Source organism: Anomaloglossus baeobatrachus, chromosome 5 (assembly GCF_048569485.1).
Source record: "Anomaloglossus baeobatrachus isolate aAnoBae1 chromosome 5, aAnoBae1.hap1, whole genome shotgun sequence".
In the NCBI taxonomy this organism is placed as follows: domain Eukaryota; kingdom Metazoa; phylum Chordata; class Amphibia; order Anura; family Aromobatidae; genus Anomaloglossus; species Anomaloglossus baeobatrachus.
Genome location: NC_134357.1, coordinates 535162012 through 535175776, shown reverse-complemented (window position 1 = coordinate 535175776; position 13765 = coordinate 535162012). Strand labels below are relative to the sequence as shown.

At 45.2% G+C, this 13765-nt stretch overlaps 1 protein-coding gene across 1 annotated transcript in view; it reads right to left on the bottom strand.

The window, feature by feature from the left end:
* The window catches only part of LOC142312925 (uncharacterized), a 135873-nt gene that overhangs the window by 96715 nt on the left and 25393 nt on the right, over positions 1 to 13765 (bottom strand). Inside the window, 3 exon segments of the mRNA XM_075351913.1 lie at positions 1542 to 1594; positions 1672 to 1749; positions 2897 to 2965. Of these exon segments, the coding sequence (XP_075208028.1) occupies positions 1542 to 1594; positions 1672 to 1749; positions 2897 to 2965 (200 nt within the window).

Genomic DNA, 13765 nt, shown 5'->3' with positions numbered 1-13765 from the left:
GTTTAATATTTTGTGGAATAACCCTTGTTTGCAATTACAGCTAATAATCGTCTTTTATAAGACCTGATCAGGCCGGCACAGGTCTCTGGAGTTATCTTGGCCCACTCCTCCATGTAGATCTTCTCCATGTTATCTAGGTTCTTTGGGTGTCTCATGTGGACTTTAATCTTGAGCTCCTTCCACAAGTTTTCAATTGGGTTAAGGTCAGGAGACTGACTAGGCCACTGCAACACCTTGATTTTTTCCCTCTTGAACCAGCCCTTGGTTTTCTTGGCTGTGTGCTTTGGGTCGTTGTCTTGTTGGAAGATGAAATGACGACCCATCTTAAGATCCTTGATGGAGGAGTGGAGGTTCTTGGCCAAAATCTCCAGGTAGGCCGTGCTATCCATCTTCCCATGGATGCGGACCAGATGGCCAGGCCCCTTGGCTGAGAAGCAGCCCCACAGCATGATGCTGCCACCACCACGCTTGACTGTAGGGATGGTATTCTTGGGGTCGTATGCAGTGCCATCCAGTCTCCAAACGTCACGTGTGTGGTTGGCACCAAACATCTCGATCTTGGTCTCATCAGACCAGAGAACCTTGAACCAGTCTGTCTCAGAGTCCTCCAAGTGATCATGAGCAAACTGTAGACGAGCCTTGACATGACGCTTTGAAAGTAAAGGTACCTTACGGGCTCGTCTGGAACGGAGACCATTGCGGTGGAGTACGTTACTTATGGTATAGACTGAAACCAATGTCCCCACTGCCATGAGATCTTCCTGGAGCTCCTTCCTTGTTGTCCTTGGGTTAGCCTTGACTCTTCGGACAAGCCTGGCCTCGGCACGGGTGGAAACTTTCAAAGGCTGTCCTCCAGGCCGTGGAAGGCTAACAGTAGTTCCATAAGCCTTCCACTTCCGGATGATGCTCCCAACAGTGGAGACAGGTAGGCCCAACTCCTTGGAAAGGGTTTTGTACCCCTTGCCAGCCTTGTGACCCTCCACGATCTTGTCTCTGATGGCCTTGGAATGGTCCTTTGTCTTTCCCATGTTGACCAAGTATGAGTGCTGTTCACAAGTTTGGGGAGGGTCTTAATTAGTCAGAAAAGGCTGGAAAAAGAGATAATTAATCCAAACATGTGAAGCTCATTGTTCGTTGTGCCTGAAATACTTCTTAATACTTTAGGGGAACCAAACAGAATTCTGGTGGTTTGAGGGGTTGAATAATAAATGACCCTCTGAATAAACTTTTCACAATTTAAAAAAAAAAAAAAAAAGAAATAACATTCTTTTTTGCTGCAGTGCATTTCACACTTCCAGGCTGATCTACAGTCCAAATGTCACAATGCCAAGTTAATTCCGAATGTGTAAACCTGCTAAATCTGCAGGGGGTTGAATACTACTTGTAGGCACTGTATAAGAGAAGATGTAGTCATATGTTCTCATGTTTAGAGTATGACTAGAGTCAGTGGTGGCATGCATGGTGTCACCGTTAAGCTGTGAGGGAATGGGATGTGGGGGTAGGAGGATATGTAGAACATATGTGAGGGGGGGACCGCTCACCTGGAGAGCAACAGGATATGAAGGAGTAGAAGATATAAGTAGATGTACTTGACCTGTAGTGTGAAAAATAAGCGATAAGAACAAGTGAAAGATATGGATAAGGCAGGCTAGGTAGTAAGTAATGACATACCGTATGCTGAACAACAGGGTAAATGGTGGTGTATATAGGAGTACCTATATGTGGTTGTATTGCGGGTAGTAGGTGACTCTGAAACCAAGGACAACATATTAGGTTATGTCATAAGGCATATTAAACGCTAGCAAAGTAATATAGGTCCTGGACTTACACAGTGGGATATGTAAGGAATACCTATCGTCAGAACACATCAAGTACAATGCTCCTATAGTAGCCGCGGTGTGGTGACTGGTAATCATGTAAAGGGAGTCACCAGAGTTAGTAAATATAACATGAGACCTGTGTGTGGAAATAAAATGAACAGAATCCAAGAGGGAAACATATGGCAGGAGGGAAGAAGACATTAAAGGAAGACGGTTACCTCATGGGTCACCTGTGTTGGGGTATGTTTCCAGCACGCTTTAATGTACAGGAATCATTATGATTCCATGCTATGTATGCTTCCAGCACATTTGAGTGCTCAGGGATCATATTATTCCAGAGCAGTTGTAGCTGTGCCATATTATAGATGTAGGGGAAAAAGAAAACAGTAAGTGTCAGAAGAGAGGGTGGAAGAGGAACAAGAGAACATTAGTAGTAATGAAGAGCATAAGGAAGGGTTAAAGATATATCATACCTCAAATGATAACTCACGACCAGGGGCTAGGGACCCTGATATGGTCAAGGGTCCCAAACAAAAATTTCTCGGTAACCCACAATTCGGCACTTTCCCATGTCTCAGATGTGCCCAATGCTCCAATGTCACCAGGGGATGTTCATTCACACACCTCAGAACGGGTAAATCCTTCCCCATCAGAGATTTTTTCACTTGCGTCAGTACCTTGTCGTCTACTATATAAAATGCCCATGCGGTCTCGGATATGTTGGGGAGACCACCCAACATATCCGGGACCGCATCAATAAACACAAATCCGACATCAGATGTGGAAGGACTCTATTACCCATCCCTTTCCACTTCATGTCGGCTGGCCACAGGATTTCCCAACTCAAATTTCAGGTCATTGACCATGTGGGTATCAACCGTAGGGGAGGTGATAGGGTCAAATTACTCCGTGAAAGAGAATCACGTTGGATTCATACCCTGGGTACCCTTGAACCCCATGGGTTGAATTGTAAATATGAGCTTGGTTTCTAATGATTGTTTTACATGTGTTCCATGGTTGTTGTATGACATAGTAATAATATGTTTTTTCCTTCATACACGTATGCAAGTCAGTACCTGTATATTTACTGCGGCTCACCATCTGGTAATCATGATGATGTTTTCCTATGGTTTTCTTTCCATTACCTATTTATAAGTATTGTACAAGATAACACTGTCAACACTGTTCCATTCCCCTATTATAAGCACCACATTGTATGGATCATTTTACCCATATGCACGACAGTCATTTGCATATGCACCTTGTAGATCACCATTTGATTTCCATTATGAGGTTACCCTTTAAAAGCCTCAATGCCACTACTATTTAGATCCTGAGAACATACTCACACTGTATACAGTGTTACTTTACTACCTTATTACTCTTATTCCTTATATGTCGAGCATGTGCACCATTTATTCCATCCGTTCTCTGTTTTCTTTTTTCCCCCTCTCTTCCCCTTTTTTAAAGAATTAGCATCACCCCTGTGGTAGAACACGCACGTCACTCCTCCAGCCCTATACAGCCTATCACCAGCCCGAGCACTGGAGCAGCAAATCCCGTCCAGGACCATTGGCCAGTTTCACCATGTGACCTCCTGGCACGGCCCCCTAGACACGTGCGTTCCACCACCTCACTTCCGCGTTCCAAGTAGCGGTAGTGACGCACATGACAACGCCTCCACTCCCTGTCTATCACTATAACTTGTATCCCCACCCGCGCATGCACGGTACACCACGCTCCTTGCTCCAGCATCATGCGTCCTATCCGAAACAGGAAGTGACGTCGCGGCACCATCCCTATTAAACACACCCCTTTCTAACATGCGCTGCACTCCATAGGACGTGCGGATCAGCCCTCCAGCACCTCTGACACTCGGTAAGTGGCACACATGGATAGCAGCAGACCTCCCTCATGACACCTCCAACATTGATTTAAATCCTCACCCTTTTATCTTCAGCCGGTGGTTGCCTGGACTCCCACCATCATATCCTGGACTCTACTCCTATGCCAAACCATTGGAGCCATAGGTATACACCACCTTCTCCATCTTTTTCCTCTCGTCCTTTACCTACATTCCTCCTGTGACATTCTACACAATTCCCATATCCTTTCCTCTTATTCAGGCAACTACCTGGATAAGGTCCCGATTTACTCCATATACTCCTTGACCATATCAGGGTCCCTAGCCCCTGGTCGTGAGTTATCATTTGAGTTATGATATATCTTTAACCCTTCCTTATCCTCTTCATTACTACTAATGTTCTCTTGTTCCTCTTCCACCCTCTCTTCTGACACTTACTGTTTTCTTTATCCCCTACATCTATAATATGGCACAGCTACAACTGCTCTGGAATAATATGATCCCTTAGCACTCAAATGTGCTGGAAGCATACACATAGCATGGAAGCATAATGATTCCTGTACATTAAAGCGTGCTGGAAACATACGCCAACACAGGTGACCCATGAGGTAACCGTCTTCCCTTAATGTCTTCTTCCCTCCTGCCATATGTTGCCCTCTTGGATTCTGTTCATTTTATTTCCACACACAGGTCTCATGTTATATTTACCAACTCTGGTGACTCCCTTTACATGATTACCAGTCACCACACCGCGGCTACTATAGGAGCATTGTACTTGATGTGTTCTGACGATAGGTATTCCTTACATATCCCACTGTGTAAGTCCAGGACCTATATTACTTTGCTAGCGTTTAATATGCCTTATGACATAACCTAACATGTTGTCCTTGGTTTCAGAGTCACCCACTACCCGCAATACAACCACATATAGGTACTCCTATATACACCACCATTTACCCTGTTGTTCAGCATACGGTATGTCATTACTTACTACCTAGCCTGCCTTATCCATATCTTTCACTTGTTCTTATCGCTTATTTTTCACACTACAGGTCAAGTACATCTACTTATATCTTCTACTCCTTCATATCCTGTTGCTCTCCAGGTGAGCGGTCCCCCCTCACATATGTTCTACATATCCTCCTACCCCCACATCCCATTCTCTCACAGGTTAACGGTGACGCCATGCATGCCACCACTGACTCTAGTCATACTCTAAACATGAGAACATATGACTAAATCTTCTCTTATAAACATAGATACTCATATGACTTAAGGGGGCTTTACACAGTAGCGATATCGCTAGCAATTTCTAGCGATAGCGAGCGTGTAAGTACCCGCCCCCGTCGCGCATGCAATTGTTTGTGATCGCTGCCGTAGTGAACATTATCGCTACGCAGCGTCACACATACTTACCTGGTCAGCGGCGTCGCTGTGACTGCCGAACAATCCCTCCTTCAAGGGGGAGGGACGTTTGGCATCACAGCGACGTCACCGCAATGTCACTAAGCGGCCGGCCAATGAAAGCGGAGGGGCGGAGCTGAGCATGATGTAAACATCCCGCCCACCTCTTCCTTCTGCATTGCGGCCGGCGACAGGTAAGGAGACGTTCCTCGCTCATGCGGTGTCACACATAGCGATGTGTGCTGCCGCATGAGCGATGAACCACAACGCTAAACAACCCTTACCAATTTTTGAGTTTGGGACGACCTCTCCATGGTGAACGATTTTCACCATTTTTGAGGTCGCCTAAGGTCGCTGGTATTACACGCTGCGATATTGTTAATGACGTCGGATGTGCGTCACTAACAATGTGACCCCGACGATAAAACATTAACGATATCGTAGCGTGTAAAGCCCCCTTTATACATATCTATATTAGCAATACCCACTATTCCTCTTTAAGACTTGTCTCCCTGATTCATTGTTCAGTCCCTGTACTGTGACCAATACCCTGGATTCTGTACCATTGTCTCTCCATTAATTCGTTGTACCTGATTATACACTTGTTCATACATGATCTTGTATCTTAAATATGCCTTATTACCTATATTGATGGATGTCTTTTTGTTTTGTTTTGTGTCTTCACTATTGTAAATATTCAGTTTGTCCGACCTGAGGAAGGCCGATTGGCCGAAACGTTACTTGGCGGACCCTTGTACAGCACTTTTTCACATTTGCACCAGCAAAACAAAAGAAAAAGATTTTTTAAATCAATTTACTGTGTCTCCTTGGTTCTTATGGGAAATAAGTAGTGTGCCGGAGTTATCCTATATTATTGTCCGTTTTCTCCAGAGCACCTACGTGAGGTGATGCGAGGTCTTTTTTTCATAACTGTGGCTACATTATACTGTGTGTGGGGCTTATGAAAATGGGAATCATACTATGTGAATACGGGTTTCCTCACTTCCGGCCTCTCATAGTTGGGGCGTTTGTATCTATCAGAGGAAGAGGAACAAAAACCTCACGATTCATAGAAATCAGCGAGAGGAAAACCCCAAGAAAGTCTCAGAGCTGAAGGGGTTAATGCCCCCTGCCCCAGTAATGGGGAATCTCCACATACCTCCTTCTGCAGAGCCGCACAGTAGATGCTAGAATGTACGGGCTCCTGCCAGGTATGACGTAACTTGTCATGTGATGGGGCGTGTACAAAATGCAGCCGGATGTTTCCAGCCCGACCTTTCCATACAGAAAAACAATGTTTATTCTAAGTCCACGTGGGCATAGAGTGGATTATAATAGAAGTGTGTGTGGGGGTAAGAGCTCCAGATGGGGGGGTACAGGGGGACGCGAAAGCCCCCCTTGCATGATTAGAGTGGACAGGAAAAAACATTGGCACGCCCCCCAACCAAAACGGTCACGCCCATGACCTGACTGCAGGTCATACATTCTAGGGTCAATTAGAGCCGCACACTAGATATGGCTGCTCTGTGCTTACAGGACCTGTGATGATGTCACATGGAGGGGAGGAGTCAGGGGTCACATGATCAGCTCCTCAGTGTATGCAGGACTCTGCTGTGCTGGGTGTCATGGTGCTGGATGAGGTGAAGGTTATGTGTGGGGTCAGGAGGGGTTTACAGTGTGGATGGAGCAGAGCCGTGTGTGTGTGTGTGTGTGTACGAGGTGTATGGAGCCGAGCCGCGTGTGTGTGTGTACGAGCAGAGCCACGTGTGTGCGGAGCAGAGCCGTGTGTGCGGAGCGGAGCCGTGTGTGTACGAGGTGTACGAAGCAGAGCCGCGTGTGTACGGAGCCGAGCCGTGTGTGTGTGTGTGTGTGTGTGTACGAGGTGTGCGGAGTGGAGCCATGTGTGTGTACGAGGTGTGCGGAGCGGAGTCGTGTGTGTACGAGGTGTACGAAGCAGAGCCGCGTGTGTACGGAGCAGAGCCGTGTGTGTGTGTACGAGGTGTGTGGAGTGGAGCCGTGTGTGTACGAGGTGTGCGGAGCGGAGTCGTGTGTGTACGGTGTGGGAAGATAAATATATCAAGCACAATGGTTTGTCTAAACCAACAGTTGAACTGCTACAAATAATAATTATACAGTTGTGCTCAAGTCATTCCTTCCACTGATCTCTCAAATCCAGAAAGAATATACACATTGGAGATCAAAATTGGAGAACAATGTATGGTCACAGCAATAACGTAATCTACATTAACATTTGAAGGTTTTTTTTGTGAGGGGTACATCATCTGATTTTACAACATAGTTACATAGTTACATAGTTACTTAGGTTGAAAAAAGACCTAGGTCCATCTAGTTCAACCTTCCTCCACCAGTTCTACATTTAGTCACTAAGTCATTTATAACCAACAATGTTTTGTATACTGAGGAAATCATCCAGCCCTTTTTTGAAAGCTGTTATAGTATCTGCCATTACTACCTCTTGTGGTAGGGCATTCCACAGTCTGACTGCTCTAACTGTAAAGAACCCTTTCCTATTTAGCTGTCGGAATCGCTTTTCTTCCACTTGCAGTGAGTGCCCCCTGGTCCTTAGTACTGTCTTTGGAAGAAATAAGTCATGTGCCAGTCCTTTATATTGACTACACATGTATTTATACATATAAATGAGATCTCCTCTGAGACGTCTTTTTTCTAAGCTAAACATATCTAACTTTTTCAACCTGTCATCATATGGGAGGCCTTCCATTCCTTGTAGTAGTCTAGTTGCCGCCTTTGAACTGACTCTAATTTCTGAATGTCCTTTTTAAAATGTGGAGCCCAAAACTGGATCCCGTATTCCAGATGTGGCCTTACAAGTGATTTATAGAGGGGTAACAATACGTTGGGATCACGGGATCTAATCTCTCTTTTTATACACCCTAAAATCTTGTTTGCTTTAGCAGCTGCTGCTTGACATTTGTTAGGGCCAGGTGGACGGGCAGACCCAGGAGGTGGATCCACTGGGCTGAACACCTCACCAAAGGCAAGGTGCCCGGTAGCCGGAGCACTACGGGTAGCAGGACAGTCCGTTCAGAGGTGTGGAGAGTAGAAGTCCCTGGGACCACGGAGTCACTGAAGGTAGTCCGGGTGACGGAGCTCAGGTTCGGAGGCCGAGATGACGTCAGGCAGAGTCCGGAACCGACGGAGCGAGAAGACGGGTCACCACAGGGATCGGAGATGGTATGAACTGACGGGATGGCAGGCATTCACCGTTCGGGGTTCGGGTATCGTCAGGACCGGTTGGCGACGCAGGAGCTGCTCTAGGAGAGAGATAGGTAAGTATACCACAAGACACAAGGGGACCTGACTCCTAGCTTAGCAAAACACGAAGAACAGGCCCCGCCCACTTGGAAAGGATCTCCCTATATACCCTGTACCTGATTCTTTAATATCCTGTTTGAGGACACTGGCCCTTTAAGAGAGGGTCAATGACCGCGCACGCCCTAATGCGCATGCGTGAGGCCCGGGTGCCAGAAGCCAGAGCAGGGAGCGGTGAACAGGAGGCAGGAGAGCCGGGCTGGAGCAGAGTTGCCGACGGGCGCCGGGAGCGGGGACCGGGCTGCCTGGGGACCGCAGGTGATGGGGCATGGAGGCTGTGGAGCGGGGGACGCCTGGCAGAGGAGCCGGGGAGCGAGGCAGGGAAGCCGGGGAGCGTGGCAGGGGAGCCGGGGAGCGTGGCAGGGGAGCCGGAGAGCGTGACAGGGGAGCCGGGGAGCGTGACAACATTGAGTGCTGCTGCTCAGCTTATTTGTAATGAGAATACCCAAGTCCTTCTCCTGTTCTGTAGTCCCGAGTTTACTTCCATTTAATGTATACGCAGCTATATGATTACTCCGTCCTAGGTGCATTACTTTACATTTATCAACATTAAATCTCATTTGCCAAGTATCTGCCCATTCTGACATCTTATCCAGATCTTTTTGTAATATTGTACTATCCAGGTCAGTTTTTAATATCCTACATAGTTTGGTGTCATCGGCAAAGACTGACACTGTACTATCAATCCCATCCACAAGGTCATTAATAAAGAGATTAAAAAGAATCGGTCCAAGCACAGATCCCTGCGGCACCCCACTGCTAACTATAGCCCATTTAGAGAATGTACCATTTATGACTACTCTTTGTTTCCTATTTTTAGCCAATTCCTTACCCAGTTGCATATAGTTTCCCCTAGTCCTTTCTTCTGGAGCTGTAGTATAAGGCTATTATGTGGGAACAGTATCAAATGCCTTTGCAAAGTCCAAATAAATCACATCAGCTGCATTACCAATATCCAGGTTTGAACTTACCCCCTCATAGAACCCCAACAGGTTGGTTAGACACGACTTATCTTTCATGAATCCATGCTGTTTGTCAGTTATCATATTATTTTCTGCAATATATTTTTGCATGTCATCCCTTAAAATGCCCTCAAAAACTTTGCATACTACTGATGTCAGGCTTACTGGACGGTAGTTGCCTGGATCTACCCTCTTACCTTTCTTAAATATCGGTACCACATCAGCAATCCTCCAATCCTGAGGCACCAACCCTGTTACAAGTGAGTCTAAAAAGATGAGATACATCGGTCTGTCGATTACGGAGCTCAATTCCCTCAATATTCGTGGATGAATGCCATCTGGCCCTGGGGATTTGTCAATGTTTAATTTACTCAGACGTAGGCGTACTTCATCTTGTGTTAAATTAATTATATCGGGTGGTGAACTTTGATTTTTCACTTGTTGAATGATCCCTGGTACAGTCAGTTCCTTGGTGAATACAGATGAGAAATGCCTATTTAATATCTCAGTCTTTTGTTTGTCCTCTATAACTAACTTGTTAATATATTTTAAGGGGCCGATACTATCCTTTGTTTTCCTTTTGGCATTAATGTATTTATAAAAGATTTTGGGATTTATTTTAATGTCATTGGCGATTTTTGTTTCAGTAGCTAATTTTGCTTGTTTGATTTCTTTTTTACATTTCCTATTGATATCTTTATACTTCTGAAATGCTATTTCTGTATTCTCAGCCTTTAAGATTTTAAATGCCCTTTGTTTTTGTTTTATTATACTTTGTGCAGTCTTATTTATCCATAGTGGTTTCTTTTTATTCCTGGACATTTTATTACCAGAGGGTATACGTTTTTTACAGGACTCTAGTAGTATATCCTTAAACTTACCCCATTTATGTTCGGTATCCCCAGTTATTATGACTTTGTCCCAATCTACACATTTAAGCTCTTCCCTTAATTTGTTGAAATCAGCTTTCCTAAAATTCCAGGTTTTAGCATTCCCCCTTTGAAATGTTCTATTGAATATTATGTTGAAGCTTACCATATTATGATCGCTGGTGCCCAAGTGCTCCCGGACCTGTAGATCTGAAATTGTATCCGGTCTATTTGACAGGACTAGATCTAGCAAATTATCTCCCCTCGTCGGTTCATCTACCATCTGAGAGAGGAAATGGTCTTGAATGGTAGATAAGAACTTACAGCTTTTAGCAGAACCAGAAGATTCTATGTCCCACTGTATGTCTGGATAGTTGAAATCCCCCATAATAAGAACCCGATTATTATTATTAGCTGCCTTTTCAATTTGTTCCAGCATTTCACCCTCTATTTGTTGAGGTATGTTAGGAGGCTTATAGCAAACTCCAATTAGCATTTTTCCATTATTCCCCTCCCCATGTACATTTACCCATACTGACTCTACATTGTTGCTGTTCCCCTCAATGTCATCATACAACACAGGTTTTAGGTTAGATTTAATAAATATACACACCCCACCACCTTTTTGGCCTTTCCTGTCCTTCCTAAATGTACTATAACCCTGTATGTTTGTCACCCAGTCATGGCTTTCATCCAGCCAGGTTTCCGTAATGCCCACCACATCATAATCCATGGTTGACATAAGAGTCTCCAATTCATTCATTTTGTTTGCAAGACTTCTTGCATTTGCCAGTAGACATTTAATCCTATTAACACCTTTATTACTCCTAGCCTCCCTACGTTCCTTGTATGTCCCATCCCTCCTAATCCTTCATTGACCCTCTATCTCTCCCCTTATTTGCTCCACTAGCCTCCCTCCCCCCCCGATCCTAGTTTAAAAGCTCCTCCATCCGTCTGACCATTTTCTCCCCCCAGCACAGCTGCACCTTCCCCATTGAGGTGCAGCCCGTCCCTACCGTAGAGCCTGTAGCCGACTACATAAAACCATTATTTTGCCCAAAATGTGATGATCATAATTAGAGAACAGCAATGACTGCAGCACAGAGAAAGATTATAAGTAAATTTTCTGAAGGTAACCGCAGTCACCACTCAGTAGGACGTGTACAGGCCTTTGCTTTGAATGACTTCAGCACATATGCAGCCACAGGACATCACTAGTCTCTCACACTGCTCTGGTGTGATTTTGGGCCACTCTTCTTCCAGTCTCTTCCACAGTTCTTTGACTGTTGTGGGTATCCTGGCCATAACTTTGTCACCAAGGATTTTCCAAAGGTTTCCAATTGGTTTAGATCAGGACCTTGGGCTGGCCATTTCATTGTTTTCTGTTTCAAGGAACTGCTTTACCCATTTTGTTGTGTGACAGGGGGCATTGTCCTGCATGAAAATTGCTGGCTGATTGAGTAATGAACGGAAGTAAGGAACCACGTGTTGTTGAAGAAGGTTCTGATCCACACTTGCATTCACTCTGCCATGTAGCTCAATGAGAGGTCCAACTCCTGCTGCAGGAAACATTCCCCAAACTATGACACTTCCTCCACCATCTTTCAGTGACTTCTTAACACACTTTGGGTTCAGTCTTTCTCCAGTTTGTCGATGAACATAACGTTTCCCATCAGACTTAAATAAATTAAACCTGCTTTCATCATTAAAATGAACTGTGGACCACTTCTCCTCTGTCCACACAACATGCTCCTCACCAAAAGTGAGTCTAGCCGTTTGATTTTTTTCTGCTGACAGGTTTGGTCACTGCAGAGTGGGCTTTCAGTCCAAATGCTCTTAAACGTTGTGACACTGTATGACGAGACAAATCCTTACCTTGTTCAGTGCTGAACTAGCGAGCAATTCCAGCAGCAGTGTTGAAATGATTACCCATGAAGAGTCTCCGCATTATCCTGGCCTCTCTTGCATCTGTCTTTTGATGGTGCCCACCCTTCTTGAGGGACTTGAAAGAGTTTATGCTGTTGTAAAGATGCAATATTCTTGAAATCACAGACTTGGAACGACCTGCTTCTCTTGCTATAGCTGGTTTCAGACATCCGTGTTTAATCAGGTACCTGTCACACGCATGGTTATGGTAATATGTGTGTCACGCGTGTGTCACACATGTGACATCCGTGTTTGCATACGTGTGACACGTACCGGGTAAAACACGTGTCTCTGTAATGAAAAGATGTTCTATATTTACCTGTATTCAGCGATGTTGTCTCCGGCTCTGCTGCGTCCCGCTCCTGATCCCTGCTCATTATTTTCATTGATTATTCACTGCCTGCGGATCTGGAAGCTAGAGCATCGCGGGGACAGGCTGGGTACAGCACAGCCGAGGACAGCACCACCGGGAACATCACCGGGGACATCGCCGGTGACAGGTGAGTATACAGCAGTTTGTGCAGTGACATCCAGAGACTCATCAGGGTTCCCAATGTACTCTCATGAACCCCTGGAAATCACCATCATGACAATTGCTGTAGCGCAGTTGTCGCAGGGGTGTCATCACGAGGTCATCAGAGTTCATTGGGAACTCCGATGACCTCCTGGACGTCCCTGCACACACACTGCTGGCAGGATACTCACCTGTCACTAGCGATGTCCCCAGCCATGCTGTCCTCGGCGGTGCTGTCTCCTGCGCTGTCACCGCGATGCCCCTGCTCCCAGCTGCTCACTCCAGTGAATAATCAATGAAAATAATGAGCGGGGGTCAGGAGCGGGAGGCAGCAGAGCCAGAGACAGCATCGCTGGAACAGGTAAATATAGAAATTTTTTTTATTTAAAAACCCGTGTTTTCTCCGGTACGTGTCACACTGATGTCACATCGATCACATCAGTGTGTGGTCCGTGTGACACCCGTGCTGCTGGAGAAAAAACAGGCACGTCTCCGTGTGAAATAGCAGGGCCACACGGTCCGTGTGAAAACATGGCCGTGTGAAAGTACACGATAGGGTAACATGGGTACGTGTGACATCCGTGTTAAAAACGGATGTCACACGTACCTAAAACACAGACGTCTGAAACCAGCCTATGGCTGATAGGGTCACCCCTTTGGCCTTCTTCTGGACAACCTGGTGCCGGAGGGTTTCAGTCACTTTGGAATGGCACACCATTTTTACTAAATCAGTGCAAACTGAAAATTTAAGCTGCCAGTTAAATAGGGTATGTCAGATAATTAAGGAAATTAGCACCAGGTGCCATATTAACACCAATAACTTGCAGGTATCTGAAAATGTTTTCTAGTTTTAATCAGTGTTCTTTTTCATTTTCTCAGTTACGTTTTTATGTTCTTTTGAAAAAATTCAATTTATGAAATAACTTTAAAATATTGCAAGTTTACTCATGTTAGGAAATAATCACATAAGACAACACAATGACCTTAGCATTTAGGAAATTGTGTCTTGTTCTTTAATTTTGACCTCCAGTGTATATACAATACTTGAGCACAAA